The sequence below is a fragment of the Glandiceps talaboti genome, chromosome 17 (assembly GCF_964340395.1).
Source record: "Glandiceps talaboti chromosome 17, keGlaTala1.1, whole genome shotgun sequence".
Classification (NCBI taxonomy): domain Eukaryota; kingdom Metazoa; phylum Hemichordata; class Enteropneusta; family Spengelidae; genus Glandiceps; species Glandiceps talaboti.
This window is the reverse complement of record NC_135565.1, coordinates 1247794-1269435: the sequence shown is the minus strand read 5'-3', so window position 1 is coordinate 1269435 and position 21642 is coordinate 1247794. Positions and strand designations below refer to the sequence as shown.

Below are 21642 nucleotides of genomic sequence, written 5' to 3'. Positions count from 1 at the left end.
TGCACCAACAACCTCTTTACTGTCATAATGGTATTAAACTTTTCTTAAATATTGTCACCAAATTCTAATTTGAGATGATATTGTCTTTTAAAGATGTGAAATGTTTGCCAAGGTAGTTTAAACTTGCCTTATTCTCCAAATCTCCCCTACCAATGATACTACCATTAGATGTGCTGACCTTTACTACATGTGTATAATGATGCCATTTAAGATTTTTAAGAACATATTTCAACCCTATGTAAGTTATAAAGAATAGTTTCTGATACTTGATGGTGCTGTCTTGTAAAGCATGGATTGAGTTATTGCTTGAAAGGGTCTGAATAGCCTATAATAAATATTGGCTTTAAGAGTAAAAATCCTCCAGGGATAGTGTAGCCAGGGCTTTTACCAACCATCTGAGGAATGTAAGCATATTTTATTCTATTTTATTCCTTATTCTTATAAATTGAGAAGAAGGTGGGAGAGTTTATTTTCTGTCTCCCCTTTTGGGGATAAATTACATTTTAATCTAATGATTTTTAACACCAGGAGGACATACCATATGAAAATAAACTTAATGTAAGCAATACAGTCTTACTAACGGGCCAAAGGTTTTGTATGATCGATGCCGTTCAACAACTCCTAAACGGGGCGAGAGCGCGTTGTACAATGTTACAATCACACCAAGCATTAAAAGTGAAAACAAAAGTATGAAATATACGTAAAGTGAGGGCGCCATATATACCTCGGCTACAATAACATCTTGTAACAAGATTTAAACTGAATGCCTTCCGTCAGGGCAAAGTTTTGAGATTGTTAATCCTACAGACAATTGTTGGAATACAACAGAACACATGCAATATTAAAGTTATTTTTCTCATTGATTGCTATTTGCCCATTGCTGTTAGTGATCTCCTGGCCAACGACAACATGTAATGTGAAGCTTTATAGAACGTTGTAACATAGCACTCACCGTAGAAAGAGTTTTAATGGCCAAAAACAATTTTTTTCTGGTCAGAGTCCATCACTTAAGTACCCCACTATCCACGTTATTTGTTTCTTCCGTAAGCCAATTCAGTATGCAGATGAAAGGGAAAACACAAAAGTAACTCTCCCTACATTAATTGCCACAAGTAAAGACAACTGCAAAACTAATCATGAACTAGCCTATGACATCTGCCCCACATACACACTTGCTGTAAAGTACTAAATATAAAGAACAGTAACTGCAATGATAAGTAGATTGATTAACATTTGTTGAGAATGTCAAAAAAAATAATCGCATCGTCGCACCACTTTAGACAACATTTCCCTTATGGGAGGCATTCAGTTTAAATGTGTTTGTAAGTTGCTATAACTCATTTGGAGTCTGACTGAGTACTTTATATCTAGAGTGATTTTGATGCATGACAAAATTATTCATTAAAACTGTAAGCTATATCAACTAATTTTGTCGGACATATCTGCTTTATATGGTTAACGTATGAACTAAATTATATTGAAATTCAAGTATGCATTCTTAAGATATCCTAATTACCGAAAATCATTAATCATGCAAGTTATTAACACTGTAACGGTACATCAACAAACTTTATAGGGCATATAAACTTTGTTATGTTTAATGTATGAAGTAAATTATATTGAAATTGAAGTATGCAGTCTTAAGATATAGCCTAAATACCGAAAATAATTAATTATGCAAATTATTCACTAAATCTTCAAGCGAAATCATCAACTTTTATAGGAGATATACACTCTGTTATGTTTAACGTATGTACTAAATTGTATTGAAATTGAAGTATGCAGTCTTAAGATATAGGCTAATTACCGAAAATCATTAATCATGCAAATTATTCATTAACACTGTAATGGTACATCAACTAACTTTATGCATACACAATTTGTTATGGTTAATGTATGTACTGAATTGTATTGAAATTGAAGTATGCAGTCGTAAGATATAGCCTAATTACCAAAAATCATTAATTATGCAAATTATTCATTAACACTGTAAGGTACATCAACTAACTTTATAGGACATACACAATTTGTTATGGTTAATGTATGTACTGAATTGTATTGAAATTGAAGTATACAATCGTAAGATATAGCCTAATTACCAAGAATCATTAATTATGCAAATTATTCATTAACACTGAAAGGTACACCAACAAGGTTGACAGGGCATATGCGATTGTTATTGTTAACGTGTGTACTGAATTATATCAAAATTGAATTAAGTATTCTTAAGATATAGCCTAATTACCGAAAATCAATAATTATCATTAACAGTTGTAATGTACATCAACAAACTTGATAGGACATATGTGTTTTCTTATGGTTAATGTATGTATTAAATTATATTGAATTTTAAGTATGCATTCTTAAGATATAGCCTAATTACCAAAAATAATTAATTATGCAAGTTATTCATTAACACTGTAAGGTATATATCAACAAATTTTATAGGACAAATGTATGTTGTTATGTTTAACGAATATACTAAATTATATTGAAATTGAAGTATGGAGTCTTAAGATATTGCTTTCATTGATATGCAAATTTCTCTAATTAAACATTAACGGATCTGGCTGAAAACCTAATCAGGTCTAGCTATTACCCTAAAGATTATACATTCCAAATTTCATTACAATTGAGCAAGCCAATTTTTAGAAAATGATCACACACACACACACACACACACACACACACACACACACACACACACACACACACACACACACACACACACACACACACACATTTCTGCCCTAAAGTATCTCCTCCCTTACGGAAGGAAAAAATGTAGTAGTCGAGTCAAGTATACTAGTAAGATATCCATAATTGTGAGCGGCATACCGCGCTGTACTTGTTATACTTTTGTTCATTTACTTTAGGGAAAACAGCATGTAATCAAAGATCTTTTACAAGATATCATACAGTTTACAGTTTCTTATTTATTATTATTTGTAGTTTAATTATTTATCTATAATTCATAACGATGCAGGTTTGAGGAAACATGAAAGTTGGTCATTATTATGATAGAAGTGCGCCCCCATGCTGTCAACTTGTGTGAGGTAGACAGCTTGACAACCATACATGGAAATGTTAATAATTACTAATAATGTAAACATTATTGGGTAAATTGATTTATCATACCATATGAAATATTCAAGACATGCAAAATCCAAATCTGTATCGGTAACAATGTCTTTTTTAATTACTTCAATTGCCCCTCCTCCTCAACTACACCAGATGAAAGTAAGACATTGTTTAAAGTCCTAGAAAGATTGAAGGGGTGTCATACTGTGTTTAAACAGTTTTAACATGAATTTATTGATAAGACTAACTATTAACAGATATCGATAAATCTAAAGTCCTTGCTGAGACGCTATTGTTTCATACAGGGGTTATTTAGTAGCTAGACAGATATGAAATCCTAGTTTTTATCAGCATAATCTTATCAAATATGTAACTATATAGATATGAATTACTAGTTTTTATCAGCATAATCTTATCAAAAAGATTTCAATCGACATCTATACAAAATATAATATAACCCTACATAATGGTATGTAAAAACTCAGTAGCGTTTGTTTGTTTGTTTGTTTGTTTGTTTGTTTGTATGTTTGTTGTCTCAAAACATCGCTATTCTTAGCAATCGCTGTATTAATCCTATAAACTTGCAAATAGACCATGTTATTCTGACAGTGACGATTACTTCTATAGCCTTGCAAACAGAATACACTAGCAGATGTTAAAATATGCCAAGATAGCCATGAAAATTGTTCAATACGGAGATGTAAAAATCGATTGAGATTCGAGGGACCGGATGACCATTACCATGGCAACGTAGTACTTGATTTAAAGTGTACATTTTTCAGAGTGGGAGCACCACAGTGCTAAAAGAGTTCAATCTATTTTTTGTTCAATGTTGTCGACAATAAAGCAATGTTAGATATAATTGATAATGTTTTAACATTCCTATTTCTTTTCGAATCGAGAATCACAATTCGAGATGGAAAATAACTTATTTGCATAATAATGGCTACGTCATGGTTACTATCTAAAATCGATTTAACGCACCTGTCTTAAGTGACAGGTGCAGGCATTCTACGCATGCGTCCTTTTGTGTGATTGGTTGTGAATCTTTGATAACTTTTATCGAACAGTTCAGTAGCGATCCTATTCAGTTAATGTCAATGCTCGTTGGCATGTGAATGTCAGTGTTCGTTGCCATGTGAATTTCAATATTTTCATCATTACAATATGTAGCAACCAGCCTAATGAGAATATACAATACCTAGGGATGAGCAAACAAAACAACCTAGATGTTTAAATGCACTTTTGTCGGTACATCGAAGCAACATCGAAGGAAGACTTGTCCAAAGTGTTATGGTGTGATGGCGTAAAAAGAGATATATGATGATTCCTGTAGTAAACCAATTCAACTATGTGGTTAGGATGATATGACAGATTGACTGGAAGTCTTGTTATTCTTTACAACTCTAAGTGTCATAAGACAAGGTATTGTAAAATGAGTGCCTCTTCGAGTAAACGTTCAGTGCGAGGCGATGGGGAAGACAAACTTTCGATTAGCGGACAAACAGATGCTCTTGCCGGAGAGACAACGGGGATGCCGCGACGCCGAGACAATGTCGTGTACATCAATGTCGGTGGGGTTCGCCACGAAACGTACAAGTCAACTCTGAGAAATATACCCGATACACGTCTTTCCTGGTTGACACAGACAACGGCAAATAATGCAGACTATGATCCTATAGCAAAGGAGTTCTTTTTTGATAGGCACCCGGGTGTGTTTTTAGCGATCCTGAACTACTACCGAACTGGTAAGTTACATTGTCCAAACGACGTGTGTGGACCGCTTTTCGAGGAAGAACTGCAATTCTGGGGAATAGATGAGAAACAAATTGAACCGTGTTGTTGGTCGAATTATACACAGCATCGGGATGCACAGGAAACATTGGCTAAATTGAATGGACCGGATTGGGAGGATAATGATTTGGAAGATGAAGATGACGATGTTGCCAAAAGATTCGGTATTGAGGAATCCGGGGGTTTTGAAAAGGAAAGTTGGTGGCAAAGGTGTCAACCCAAAGTATGGACATTATTTGAAGAACCTTACTCCTCAAGATGGGCTACAGTAAGTCTCGTAAAATAAACACACATAATGTAGAGTCTCTTACTGTAACAGTCACTATACACTACAGCACATACAACGTAACACTTTTTGTGGTTCATTCATTCTTTCTTCGACATATTACTCGTACACGTTGGCGTCTACATTTGTCGAAGCTTGAACAAATTATAATATAACAAACTCAATGATTTGCAATTTTTATTTTTCAAAGGATATTACGCAAACATGGATTGGTCCAAAGTAATACTAGTTACTACCTTGGGCTGTATCTAATCAGTCTATACACATGTTGTCCTTGTTTTTAGCCGTGTGTCTCATATCATATCATATCCGTCATTATATTTCATTGAAATATAGTGACGGATAGAGGCAGTATTGAAATACAGTGACGGATAGAGGCAGTATTGAAATATAGTGACAGGTAGAGGCAGTATTGAAATATAGTGATGGATAGAGGCAGTATTGAAATATAGTGATGGATAGAGGCAGTATTGAAATATAGTGATGGATAGAGGCAGTATTGAAATATAGTGATGGATAGAGGCAGTATTCAAATATAGTGACGGATAGAGGCAGTATTGAAATATAGTGACAGGTAGAGGCAGTATTGAAATATAGTGATGGATAGAGGCAGTATTGAAATATAGTGATGGATAGAGGCAGTATTCAAATATAGTGATGGATAGAGGCAGTATTGAAATATAGTGATGGATAGAGGCAGTCTTGAAATATAGTGACGGATAGAGGCAGTATTGAAATACAGTGACGGGTAGAGGCAGTATTGAAATATAGTGACGGGTAGAGGCAGTATTGAAATATAGTGACGGATAAAGGCAGTATTGAAATATAGTGACGGATAGAGGCAGTATTGAAATATAGTGACGGGTAGAGGCAGTATTGAAATATAGTGACGGGTGAGGCAGTATTGAAATATAGTGACGGATAGAGGCAGTATTGAAATATAGTGACGGGTAGAGGCAGTATTGAAATATAGTGACGGGTGAGGCAGTATTGAAATATAGTGACGGGTAGAGACAGTATTGAAATATAGTGACGGGTAGAGGCAGTATTGAAATATAGTGACGGATAGAGGCAGTATTGAAATATGGTGACGGGTAGAGACAGTATTGAAATATAGTGACGGATAGAGGCAGTATTGAAATATAGTGACGGATAAAGGCAGTAATGAAATATAGTGACGGATAAAGGCAGTATTGAAATATAGTGACGGGTAGAGACAAAATTGAATTCAGTGACGGATAGAGGCAGTATTGAAATATAGTGACGGATAGAGGCAGTATTGAAATATAGTGACAGGTAGAGGCAGTATTGAAATATAGTGACGGGTAGAGGCAGTATTGAAATATAGTGACGGGTAGAGGCAGTATTGAAATATAGTGACGGGTAGAGGCAGTATTGAAATATAGTGACGGATAGAGGCAGTATTGAAATATAGTGACGGGTAGAGGCAGTATTGAAATATAGTGACGGATAAAGGCAGTATTGAAATATAGTGACGGGTAGAGGTAGTATTGAAATATAGTGACAGGTAGAGGCAGTATTGAAATATAGTGACGGATAGAGGCAGTATTGAAATATAGTGACGGATAGAGGCAGTATTGAAATATAGTGACGGATAGAGGCAGTATTTAAATATAGTGACGAGTAGAGGCAATATTTAAATATAGTGACAGGTAGAGGCAGTATTGAAATATAGTGACGAGTAGAGGCAATATTTAAATATAGTGACAGGTAGAGGCAGTATTGAAATATAGTGACATGTAGAGGCAGTATTGAAATATAGTGACGGGTAGAGGCAGTATTGAAATATAGTGACGGGTAGAGGCAGTATTGAAATATAGTGACGGGTAGAGGCAGTATTGAAATATAGTGGCGGATCGGATAGAGGCAGTATTGAAATATACAATGTAGTGGCGGATCGGATAGAGGCAGTATTGAAATATAGTGACGGATAGAGGCAGTAATGAAATATAGTGACAGGTAGAGGCAGTATTGAAATATAGTGACGGATCGGATAGAGGCAGTAATGAAATATAGTGGCGGGTAGAGGCAGTATTGAAATATAGTGACGGATAGAGGCAGAATTGAAATATAGTGACGGGTAGAGGTAGTAATGAAATATAGTGGCGGGTAGAGGCAGTATTGAAATATAGTGACGGATAGAGGCAGAATTGAAATGTAGTGACGGGTAGAGGCAGTAATGAAATATAGTGACGGATAGAGGCAGTAATGAAATATAGTGACAGGTAGAGGCAGTATTGAAATATAGTGACGGGTAGAGGCAGTATTGAAATATAGTGGCGGATCGGATAGAGGCAGTATTGAAATATAGTGACGGATAGAGGCAGTATTGAAATATAGTGACGGATAGAGGCAGTATTGAAATATAGTGACGGATCGGATAGAGGCAGTAATGAAATATAGTGGCGGGTAGAGGCAGTAATGAAATATAGTGACGGATAGAGGCAGAATTGAAATATAGTGACGGGTAGAGGTAGTAATGAAATATAGTGACGGATAGAGGCAGTATTGAAATATAGTGACGGATAGAGGCAGTATTGAAATATAGTGATGGATAGAGGTAGTATTGAAATATAGTGACATGTAGAGGCAGTATTGAAATATAGTGACGGATAGAGACAGTATTGAATTCAGTGACGGATAGAGGCAGTATTGAAATATAGTGACGGATAGAGGCAGTATTGAAATATAGTAACTGGTAGAGGCAGTATTGAAATGTAGTGACGGGTAGAGGCAATATTTAAATATTTCAGTCGCAATTTTTTTCATAGAAGTAAATTTAGACAGCCTTTTTTATGTCAAGAGCTACTGTATGTGAAATAAAACTCGAACATTCGAATTCCCTCTCCTTAAAAATACTTATACTTCTTGAAATTTTATCAACAGTAATATCATCTTCAATAGTTTCTTTCAGAGTATGTTTCCTGAAATATGTTAGGAAATGGCAAATAACCCTGTATACTACCTTCAATAAATATTTGTCTGTGCGTGCAGTGAGGACTGTGTGAACTGTCAGCTGTTATGGATCATAAAGTATTAATGATTTAACATAGCAACTTAGTTCACATTTTATGCAGTAAACACCTCCCTGGTTTCTAAGGTCGACTGACCAGATTTCTATGGGAAATTAACTTGACTTTTACCTGTGTTGTTGTACACTAGCTATATGTTGACATCAGATAACTTAGAATTGAGATTAGGCCCCCCCCAAAAAAAAAAAAAAAAAAAATTATTATTTCTGGTCGGCGCGCGCATCGCGAGTCGGTCTTTTTTGTGTTTCCCCATGCCCCCTCCCTGAGACACCTGCAGAACCAACACAGTCATGAACAAGCATCTACCCCACGTACACATTTCAATGTGTATCGCCTCGATAATAACAATGCTAGTCGAAACAAAATTGAAAACAGTTTACACCCTAAACGATTCCCTGTAATACCGTAGTACAAGTAGAGCAAGATCGAAGACGGTACCCGGGTAAATCAGATTTTCCAAGCCTTCCCGCATGTCCCGTACACGTAATAGTACGCATACGACGTCATGACCAGTTTTGCTTTTATGTCGATGAATGAAAACTTAAAATTTGTACTTAGTCTTAAAGAATTACTACCCCGGTACAGTTCCGTGTTAGAATTACTGTCCTAGATGATTAAGTTCGGATGTGAATCGTGATTGCCGTAGAACGATACTATCCATACGATACGGCAGCCATGTTTTGTCACCCACATAAGCACACGTACATATTCTGTAATATTCATAGCCCAAATTCGTCACACACAAACATGTATTCAAGTTTGCTGAATGGATAAAATGAGAATTTAATTGATTGTAAGCCTTTTTAACATTTTTTCACTCTCTAATATTATGATCTGAAAAATATGCTGGTGATATGCAAATTAATATGCAAATTACACCACCTCTTTAATAGTCGTGGAGAACCCTGCACTTGCTCTAAAGAACTAAATAAAAAGAACAGTAATTGCCATAAATAGGAGACTGTGACCAGTTTATTGAGAATGAAAAAAATCGCGTCATCCCACCATTTCAGACAGACAGTCCTGACCAGAAACAATTGTTTCTTTTTTTTTGACTTATAAATAACAAACTGACTTAGACTTAAGAGTAATAACAAACTGACTTAGAATTAAGAATAATAACTAACTGAGAGTAATACATGTAATAACAAAACGACTTAGAATTAAGAATAATAACAAACTCAGAGTAATACATGTAATAACAAAGTGACTTAGAATTAAGAATAATAACAAACTGAGAGTAATACATGTAATAACAAAGTGACTTAAAATTGAGAGTAATAGCAAACTGACTTAGAATTGAGAGTAATAACAAACTGACTTAGAATTGAGAGTAATAACAAACTGACTTAAAATTGAGAGTAATAACAAAAACTTACTTAAAATTGAGAGTAAGAACTAACTGACTTAGAATTGAGAGTAATAACAAACTGACTTAGAATTGAGAGTAATAACAAAAACTGACTTAGAATTGAGAGTAATAACAAAAACTGACTTAGCATTGAGAGTAATAACTAACTGACTTAGAATTGAGAGTAATAACAAAAACTGACTTAGAATTGAGAGTAATAACAAAAACTGACTTAGAATTGAGAGTAATAACAAACTGACTTAGAATTGAGAGTAATAACAAACTGACTTAGAATTGAGAGTAATAACAAAAACTGACTTAAAATTGAGAGTAATAACTAACTGACTTAGAATTGACAGTAATAACAAAGTGACTTAAAATTGAGAGTAATAACAAACTGACTTAGAATTGAGAGTAATAACAAACTGACTTAAAATTGAGTAATAACAAAAACTTACTTAAAATTGAGAGTAAGAACTAACTGACTTAGAATTGAGAGTAATAACAAACTGACTTAGAATTGAGAGTAATAACAAAAACTGACTTAGAATTGAGAGTAATAACAAAAACTGACTTAGCATTGAGAGTAATAACTAACTGACTTAGAATTGAGAGTAATAACAAACTGACTTAGAATTGAGAGTAATAACAAACTGACTTAGAATTGAGAGTAATAACAAAAACTGACTTAGCATTGAGAGTAATAACTAACTGACTTAGAATTGAGAGTAATAACAAACTGACTTAGCATTGAGAGTAATAACAAACTGACTTAGAATTGAGAGTAATAACAAACTGACTTAGAATTGAGAGTAATAACAAACTGACTTAGCATTGAGAGTAATAACAAAAACTGAATTAGAATTGAGAGTAATAACTAACTGAATTAGAATTGAGAGTAATAACAAACTGACTTAGCATTGAGAGTAATAACTAACTGAAATAGAATTGAGAGTAATAACAAATTGACTTAGAATTGAGAGTAATAACAAACTGACTTAGAATTGAGAGTAATAACAAAAACTGACTTAGAATTGAGAGTAATAACTAACTGAATTAGAATTGAGAGTAATAACAAACTGACTTAGAATTGAGAGTAATAACAAAAACTGACTTAGAATTGAGAGTTATAACTAACTGAATTAGAATTGAGAGTAATAACAAACTGACTTAGCATTGAGAGTAATAACAAAAACTGACTTAGAATTGAGAGTAATAACTAACTGAATTAGAATTGAGAGTAATAACAAACTGACTTAGAATTGAGAGTAATAACAAAAACTGACTTAAAATTGAGAGTAATAACTAACTGAATTAGAATTGAGAGTAATAACAAACTGACTTAGAATTGAGAGTAATAACAAAAACTGACTTAGAATTGAGAGTAAGAACTAACTGACTTAGAATTGAGAGTAATAACAAACTGACTTAGAATTGAGAGTAATAACTAACTGACTTAGAATTGAGAGTAATAACAAACTGACTTAGAATTGAGAGTAATAACAAAAACTGACTTAGAATTGAGAGTAATAACAAAAACTGACTTAGCATTGAGAGTAATAACTAACTGACTTAGAATTGAGAGTAATAACAAACTGACTTAGAATTGAGAGTAATAACAAACTGACTTAGAATTGAGAGTAATAACAAAAACTGACTTAGCATTGAGAGTAATAACTAACTGACTTAGCATTGAGAGTAATAACAAACTGACTTAGCATTGAGAGTAATAACAAACTGACTTAGAATTGAGAGTAATAACAAACTGACTTAGAATTGAGAGTAATAACAAACTGACTTAGCATTGAGAGTAATAACAAAAACTGACTTAGAATTGAGAGTAATAACTAACTGAATTAGAATTGAGAGTAATAACAAACTGACTTAGCATTGAGAGTAATAACTAACTGAAATAGAATTGAGAGTAATAACAAATTGACTTAGAATTGAGAGTAATAACAAACTGACTTAGAATTGAGAGTAATAACAAAAACTGACTTAGAATTGAGAGTAATAACTAACTGAATTAGAATTGAGAGTAATAACAAACTGACTTAGAATTGAGAGTAATAACAAAAACTGACTTAGAATTGAGAGTTATAACTAACTGAATTAGAATTGAGAGTAATAACAAACTGACTTAGCATTGAGAGTAATAACAAAAACTGACTTAGAATTGAGAGTAATAACTAACTGAATTAGAATTGAGAGTAATAACAAACTGACTTAGAATTGAGAGTAATAACAAAAACTGACTTAGAATTGAGAGTAATAACTAACTGAATTAGAATTGAGAGTAATAACAAACTGACTTAGAATTGAGAGTAATAACAAAAACTGACTTAGAATTGAGAGTAAGAACTAACTGACTTAGAATTGAGAGTAATAACAAAAACTGACTTAGAATTGAGAGTAATAACTAACTGACTTACAATTGAGAGTAATAACAAACTGACTTAGAATTGAGAGTAATAACAAAAACTGACTTAGCATTGAGAGTAATAACAAACTGACTTAGAATTGAGAGTAATAACAAACACTTAGAATTGAGAGTAATAACAAACTGACTTAGAATTGAGAGTAATAACAAAAACTGACTTAGAATTGAGAGTAATAACAAAAACTGACTTAGAATTGAGAGTAATAACAAACTGACTTAGAATTGAGAGTAATAACAAACTGAATTAGAATTGAGAGTAATAACAAAAACTGACTTAGGATTGAGAGTAATAACAAACTGAATTAGAATTGAGAGTAATAACAAACTGAATTAGAATTGAGAGTAATAACAAACTGACTTAGAATTGAGAGTAATAACAAAAACTGACTTAGAATTGAGAGTAATAACAAAAACTGACTTAGCATTGAGAGTAATAACAAACTGACTTAGCATTGAGAGTAATAACAAACTGACTTAGAATTGAGAGTAATAACAAAAACTGACTTAGAATTGAGAGTAATAACAAACTGACTTAGAATTCAGAGTAATAACAAACTGACTTAGCATTGAGAGTAATAACAAACTGACTTAGAATTGAGAGTAATACATGTAATAACAAACTGTAATGGCGTTATAAATCTAGTCGAGTAGAATGTTGGAATTGGTCAGACATGGCTTAAATATCTCCTATGTTCAAATCTACACATGAAGGCAATGACAACTTTTTTGTGGCTACATCAAATTGTTTTAGTTTATCAGGTAGATGGGACATTGTCTATCAGGTAGATGGGACATTGTCTATCAGGTAGATGGGACATTGTCTATCAGGTAGATGGGACATTGTCTATAGTGTAGTAGACTATATATATTCTATGTGCGGTTCACAGTAGTGTAAAAGATCACAGGTCACGTAACTTCTGAATCTTGTAACCCATGGATATGTGTGTGTGTGTGTGTGTGTGTGTGTGTGTGTGCGCGCGCGCGTGTGTGATTTATTTTAACTTTTTGTCTTTTTTTCTACGGGTAGAGTGGGAACACTACATACACATAGGAAGTAAGTATCACATACGTAATAATTCTCAATCTTGAGTTTATTCCCTACGCCGGGCAGAATACACAATACGTGTCAACGGCAGAATACACAATATGTCATTTGACGTGTGCGTGTCAACGGCAAATTCCCCCTATTTTACACTTCTCTTGAGTACCTACCTATAAGCGTATCTACTGTGTGTGTGGGGGGGGGGTACAGAAATGTTGTAAGTGCTAATTATTTAACAAAACATGGCCGGAAAGGTTTGGCATAATTCCAATTCATTTACATATATGTATAACTGTATAATTTGTTATAGCAATCTATATTCATAAAGACCACACAGTTCAATAAAATCGGTCGCCTTCATAAAATTAGCAACGACGTCACAGGACGTATGTTTCCCTGATGAACAACTCTCTATATAGTAACACTCTTAATCTATGAAATCCATCTCATAGACAAAAACATTTGGAGAACTACAAAACAACAAATCCCACTGATAAAGTCGAATTATTATCGCTGATGGAGAGACATTCTTTTGTCTAGAATACCAATATCACCCTAGTCACTACATGACTGATGAATTCTTTAGTCCTCAGATATCTGTACATTATTGACAATTTAACAATCAATGTCAGAGATCTCATAGAAACGACACGGATACTTCTTGAATAATTTTAAACGAAATACGCAGACATTAATTATGAGCAGACACAGGAACTGTAAATGGTGATAAAATACGGACTGTAATGTCACCATGACGACGTATTAAATCTAAATCTGTCAATCATACAGTATTCAACTTTACTGAACTTAAATAAAGACACTTAGCTGAAACACCAATTAGAGATTATCAAAAATATTTTTAAAAATCTTCTTGGTCGAAGAGACATTTTAGAACTAAAATGATCGAAGATACATATATTAGAAATACACTAGATACCAATAACAATAAAAAGACTGTAATGTTCCTTACAATATAGTCTTCTCTGTATCAAATGCAATCACACCAACATTCAACATGTTTTTTTTCCCCAATAGTTTCCATCAACCCCTGACACTATTATTGTACACACAGTATACATACACCCATGTAATACATTGACATCATACAATGTGAGTTCGTCTATCAAAAATAGATTACAAAATAGAATTTGTCCCTCACATCACCATGGTAACTGTTTATACATAGTTTTTAATTGATCCTCATATTAAGCCAAAGTTTTGCAGGTAATAACATTAGATTGGTTGGTTTTATTTATTTATTTTATTTATTTAAACTTTATTTAAAGAGGGTTAAGAATCATACAGATAACCTGGTTAGCTAAAAGCTAGTCTTCCCCAGGACCCTCTAAAAGACAACAAAACAGGAAAAACAGTTACTTCAGAATAAAACACAAAATCATATACAAATTAAATACAATATGCAGGAATCATATACAAATTAAATACAATATGCAGGAATCAATAAAACTCATTTAAAATATGCTTCTATAAAATTAGTCTTAAAAGTGCTTAAAGACGGTGAACTCGGTAAGCTTATTAAAAGTGATAAAATTGTACACTCTTGATTTGATTTTCAATCTGTAACAAAATATTGGTTAATGTATAATTGACAGATAGTGTCCAGTGAGTCATCTTACACACACACACACACACACACACACACACACACACACACACACACACACACACACATACATACATACATACATACATACATACATACATACATACATACATACATTTTATATATAGGTTCGACTGTAGGTCATCTTGGTGATCGTTTCATGAAATATATCCGTCTTACCAGACAAAAGAATCGTAACTATCCTGTAACTATGCATTTTACTACCAACGTTCATAGTGTATAAGATATGTCGATTTCAGGAATTTGTAAGGTTTCTGGCGATGAGAATCGATTGAGGTTGAAGGAGAAGGAAATCAGTTTCCGTTTCAGACCGCTGGAACCCCATGCAATTAATAGATTATTTACAGCATTTCCTATTGTCTAACTACGCTTATTCTATATTTCAGGCTTGTTCTATAGGGTTCTTTTTAGTGCGTGTGAATTTTAGATCTCGTTAGTCGTATAACCATCTATCTCGCGTGGTTGTCGTTCTAGTCCATAAAATTCAGATATAGTCAAGTGTTAACCTACTATGTCGTGCCTTGAATTCCTTAATAAAAATGTTTTATTCGAAAAGTCAGATTACATCCTTTAATTCGGACTATCTCACTAGTTCCTTACACATACATACATACATACATACATACATACATACATACATACATACATACATACATACATACATACATACATACATACATACACACATACATACACATACACACATACATACATACATACATACATACATACATACATACATACACACACACACACATACATACATACATACATACATACATACATACATACATACATACATACATACATACACACATACATACACTTACACACATACATACATACATACATACATACATACACACATACATACATACATACATACATACATACATACATACACACATACATACACATACATACACACATACATACATACATACATACATACATACATACATACATACATACACACACACACATACATACATACATACATACATACATACATACATACATACATACATACATACATACATACATACACACATACATACACTTACACACATACATACATACATACATACACACACATACATACATACATACATACATACATACATACATACATACATACATACATACATACACACACACATACATACATACATACATACATACATACATACATACACACACACACGCATACACACACACACATACATACATACATACATACATACATACATACATACATACATACATACATACATGTACATACATACATACATACATACAAACATACACACGCACACACACACACACATACATACATACATACATACATACATACATACATACATACATACATACATACATACATACATACATACATACACACAACTTATTATACTTTCTGACGTCATATACGTGTACGGTCCAACTCTGTTCACCAAATTTCAACCATCATACCACACTCAGAGAACGCAAGGTTGAAAGAGTAACTGAAAATAAAAAAAATCTGCTGTTCAAAAATACGCCAAACCAAGAAGACAAACCATCGTTATAAATACTTGTTATTACATTGTGGAGCAAATAACCACTTTACACTGTCACAAAGTAAGCACATTACAAAATAAAGAAATTGAATATGTAATCCCAATTGGTCTCGTAATAGAATTATCTTATCAGTGGGGAGATAAGGAATACATACGATTATTCCTTAGTTCTGGACTAGTAAACTTTTTCTATAGTTTTCTATAGTTTTTCCAGACGATTGTCTTTTTACTAAGTTTAACCAAATCTGACCTTGGTCTTTGAATGTAAATGTGATTACAACCGATATCACGATACTGCTATCTTATGAATTACATTTCCTTGGCTAATCACTAAAATACTCTTATTCTATATAAATATGAAGGACTAAATTATTAAATATTTTAAAACTGAAAGCTTCGGTGCATGCCCGTACATTTAGTTTGATTTAAGTTACTATTTGTGCCTAATATACAAACTGAGGGCAACTTAAATATATGTGTATATGCATACTATACACACTGAGGGCAACTTAAATATATGTGTATATACATAAATAATATCATAAACCATACAGTTCTGACCCAAATATTTCGAAGAGACTGAGCTCCTCTTCATCGGTCGGGTGGGTCTCCAGTTCTGTCAAACAAATCAAGCTCTTTGTTTGACAGAACTGGAGACCCACCGATGAAGAGGAGCTCAGTCTCTTCGAAATATTTGGGTCAGAACTGTATGGTTTATGATATTATTTATATATAGAACCTCAGTGTAAAGTTGTATATACATACTATACAAACTCAGGGCAACTTAAATATATGTGTATATACATAATATACAAACTTAGGGCATGGATTCTACTCAATTTCTACAAATATGGATACTCTTTACTGTTTTCTACCTTCCTGAAACGAGTTCCTTTCTGAGCCACTGACAGTAACAATATAATTCTCCCTTCGAATACATTGACAAGATATAGATTAACGTGTACAATGGCTTAGTATATATTGACATAACTAGTCTCAGTTGCCATGTTATTTCGTGGCACGTTTTATGCCATCTATTATACATCGACGTATGGACGTTTCAAAGAAGCTTTCAGACATCGATCGACGCATCCAAAATGTAAAGAATCGACACCGTCTGGAGTCTTACAATTTTCAATAAAACCACACTCGTCTCCTCAAAAAAAACATCAATTTCAGTCTGTCGCCAAATCTATCTCAATGGGATTTATGGTTCCTTGTTATTTAGTAAAACATACATTGCACCTTCAATTCTATAATAATAATAATAATAATAATAATAATAATAATAATAATAATAATAATAATAATAATAATAATAATAATAATAATAATAATAATATTTATTTTTCTATACCGTAAATCCATAAAATACTCTAAACGGTTCACAAATCTAAAAAAAAAGAAAAAAAAAAAAAAAGCACATGACACTAAAACAACACTTGATACGATACATCTTAAAAGACAGTTAAATTAAAAGCTTTGCGGAAAAGATGCGTTTTTAAACTTGTCTTAAAACAATCAACGGTATTACACATTCTAATCCCAGCCGGTAAATCGTTCCATAGCCGCGGAGCAACATAGCTGAAGGCCCGTTTGTAGACGAAAGATGACCTCGTAAACGGAACCTCAAGCAAGCCCGAATCTGAAGAACGCAGACGACGTGTAGTATTTCTGGGTGTTAAAAGATCAACAATGTACATAGGCGCAAGACCATGAAGTGCCTTAAAAACCAGTAGTAAAACTTTGAATTCAATTCTCCACTCGATTGGGAGCCAGTGAAGTGATCTTAAAACAGGAGATATTTGATCATACTTGCGGCAGCCAGACAATAGGTGAGCCGCGCTATTTTGAACGAGCTGTAGTTTCCGTAGTAAACACAAAGGAAGCCCAGGAAACAGTACATTACAATACAATAGTCTAATTTAGAAAAAATGAAAGCATGAATGAGCCTTTCAAGTGACAAACGTGGAAGAAATTTACAAATGCTAGCTATATTTCGTAAATGAAAGTATGCACTCTTGCATGTGGATGTCACATGCCGCTCCATCGTCAACTGGCAATCGAGAAGAACACCAAGATTTTTAACTACCGGCGCCGAATTCACGAGGGAGCCGCCGATTGCAACATTCACATGCCAGAGATGAGAAAGGGAATGCCTCGTACCAAAGCAGATGACCTCCGTCTTACTGTCATTCATCTTCAAACGGTGACCTAGCATCCAACACTGCACACCCCTAATACAATCAGATATCTGAGCAATGGCGGGTGCAGACTCATCAACCTCGAACGAGATGTAAATCCCCGTCTCATCCGCATATACAATTGATACGAAACATCGTGATCAGTGAGCAACTCAGCTAATGATGATGTGTATAAATTAAATAAAATGGGACCGAGTACACTCCGTTGGGAGACCCCACATTAAGATGTCGCTAAAGATGGACACTATCGTAATTTTACAAATCGGTAAAAAAATTGAAATGGATTAGTTCAGCATCGTTGCCATTCGGTCAGATTACTGTCCTTTCTTTTAACATCAGAATTATTGTCTGTTTGATAGCCATATCTCATTGTCTGTTTGATAGCCATATCTTATTGTCTGTTTGATAGCCATATCTTATTGTCTGTTTGATAGCCACATCTCATTGTCTGTTTGATAGCCATATCTTATTGTCTGTTTGATAGCCATATCTTATTGTCTGTTTGATAGCCATATCTTATTGTCTGTTTGATAGCCACATCTCATTGTCTGTTTGATAGCCATATCTTATTGTCTGTTTGATAGCCATATCTCATTGTCTGTTTGATAGCCACATCTCATTGTCTGTTTGATAGCCATATCTTATTGTCTGTTTGATAGCCACATCTCATTGTCTGTTTGATAGCCATATCTTATTGTCTGTTTGATAGCCATATCTCATTGTCTGTTTGATAGCCATATCTTATTGTCTGTTTGATAGCCACATCTCATTGTCTGTTTGATAGCCATATCTTATTGTCTGTTTGATAGCCATATCTTATTGTCTGTTTGATAGCCACATCTCATTGTCTGTTTGATAGCCATATCTTATTGTCTGTTTGATAGCCATATCTTATTGTCTGTTTGATAGCCATATCTCATTGTCTGTTTGATAGCCACATCTCATTGTCTGTTTGATAGCCACATCTTATTGTCTGTTTGATAGCCATATCTCATTGTCTGTTTGATAGCCACATCTCATTGTCTGTTTGATAGCCATATCTTATTGTCTGTTTGATGGCCATATCTTATTGTCTGTTTGATAGCCACATCTCATTGACTGTTTGATAGCCATATCTTATTGTCTGTTTGATAGCCACATCTCATTGTCTGTTTGATAGCCATATCTTATTGTCTGTTTGATAGCCACATCTCATTGTCTGTTTGATAGCCATATCTTATTGTCTGTTTGATAGCCACATCTCATTGTCTGTTTGATAGCCATATCTTATTGTCTGTTTGATAGCCACATCTCATTGTCTGTTTGATAGCCATATCTCATTGTCTGTTTGATAGCCACATCTTATTGTCTGTTTGATAGCCACATCTCATTGTCTGTTTGATAGCCATATCTTATTGTCTGTTTGATAGCCATATCTTATTGTCTGTTTGATAGCCATATCTCATTGTCTGTTTGATAGCCATATCTCATTGTCTGTTTGATAGCCATATCTCATTGTCTGTTTGATAGCCACATCTCATCGTCTGTTTGATAGCCACATCTCACTGTCTGTTTGATAGCCACATCTCATCGTCTGTTTGATAGCCACATCTTATTGTCTGTTTGATAGCCATATCTTATTGTCTGTTTGATAGCCACATCTCATTGTCTGTTTGATAGCCATATCTCATTGTCTGTTTGATAGCCATATCTCATTGTCTGTTTGATAGCCACATCTCATCGTCTGTTTGATAGCCACATCTCACTGTCTGTTTGATAGCCACATCTCATCGTCTGTTTGATAGCCACATCTTATTGTCTGTTTGATAGCCATATCTTATTGTCTGTATACATAGCCCCTATGAAAATGCATACACATTCGACATATACATTTAGTTTCTGAAGCCAGTACAGTAGACCATAACAATCGGTAACACAAATTGATCAAACCGATACTAGTACATTGAGTTCTGTTACACGAAACAAATCATTAATTGATAAAAGTAGTAAGGAATAACCTGGTTAAATAAATAAACAGCTGAAGCCACACAGGAGGGCAAAGTTTGACCAAATAGAATCAACTCATCTAGAATATCGCAGTGTAGATTATATGTCAATCAGTGAAAACATACCAGATACTGGGATGATATGGTGACTTGGTGAGCTGAAAATCTCTGACAGGTTTCATTGCTGATTATAAATATTAAATACATGTTGAATACAAAGAGTATGGTAATGTTTAGCTAACTTTTCATTACACAGATACTAGTACATGGCGTTCTGTTACAAGAAATGAGTATACTATAATTTTTCCCTGATTTTGATTGGTATGGCATGCAACTATACTTTGAGAATTGTTTTAGTGTTAGTATTCTGAATTCAACTTTCAATTTTGATCAGGAGAGGGTATTGTTATCACCTTGTCATGTGAAAATAATACCAGATAACACTCTTTTAGTTTTAGTCCCTGAATTCAGAAATTTCTAGGGGCTCAAGGGTAACCCCTTCCTGTACCTACTCTCACACTGCTCCCTTTTATTACCTTCCGTAAGGGTTGAAATGTATGTGTGTCTGAGTGTCTGTGTGTGTCTGTATCACCATTTTCTAAAATACAACTGGCTCAATTCAAACACAATTTTGTAGACTTGTTTCGTAGGGTAATGGCAAGAACAGGTTAGGTTTTGGTAAAAATCCCATGAATATTAATGAGCAATTAATGGTTTTCGGTAATTACTCTATATCTCAAGAATGCACGCTTCAAATTCATTATAACTTGATACATACATTTGCGATACCAAAGCGCACCTGTCCTGAAAATATTACTAGTTTTAATACGTTATTGGCATATTTTTGGTAGGCCACTAAAAAGGAAAAAATAGTTTCTGGTCAGGAAATGTTGTCTAAAGTGGTGCGACGATGCGATTTTTTAAAACAATTTTTTTACATTCTCAACGAATCATTGCAGTTACTGTTCTTTTTATTGGGTACTTTACAGCAAGTGTGTATGTGGAGCAGATGCCATAGGCTTGTTCATTTTTTCTATTTATTTCGCCAGAAATTGTACAAATGGTACATAACAGGAAAAAAAGAGGAGGAGGAAAAGCAAATAAGTCAATAAGTTACAATTTCTGACAAAATTACTTCCAGCTAATAATTACACTAACACTAAAAGAAAACAAAAAAAGGAAGAGTAACATATTCCTGGTGA

At 33.9% G+C, this 21642-nt stretch overlaps 1 protein-coding gene across 1 annotated transcript in view; it reads left to right on the top strand.

The window, feature by feature from the left end:
• The first annotated feature begins 4516 nt into the window (after positions 1-4516).
• Positions 4517-21642, top strand: part of LOC144448422 (potassium voltage-gated channel protein Shaw-like) — a 90672-nt gene continuing 73546 nt past the window's right edge. The window contains exon 1 of the mRNA XM_078138666.1: positions 4517-5143. Within this exon, the coding sequence (XP_077994792.1) occupies positions 4517-5143 (627 nt within the window). The remainder of the gene's footprint in view (positions 5144-21642) is intronic.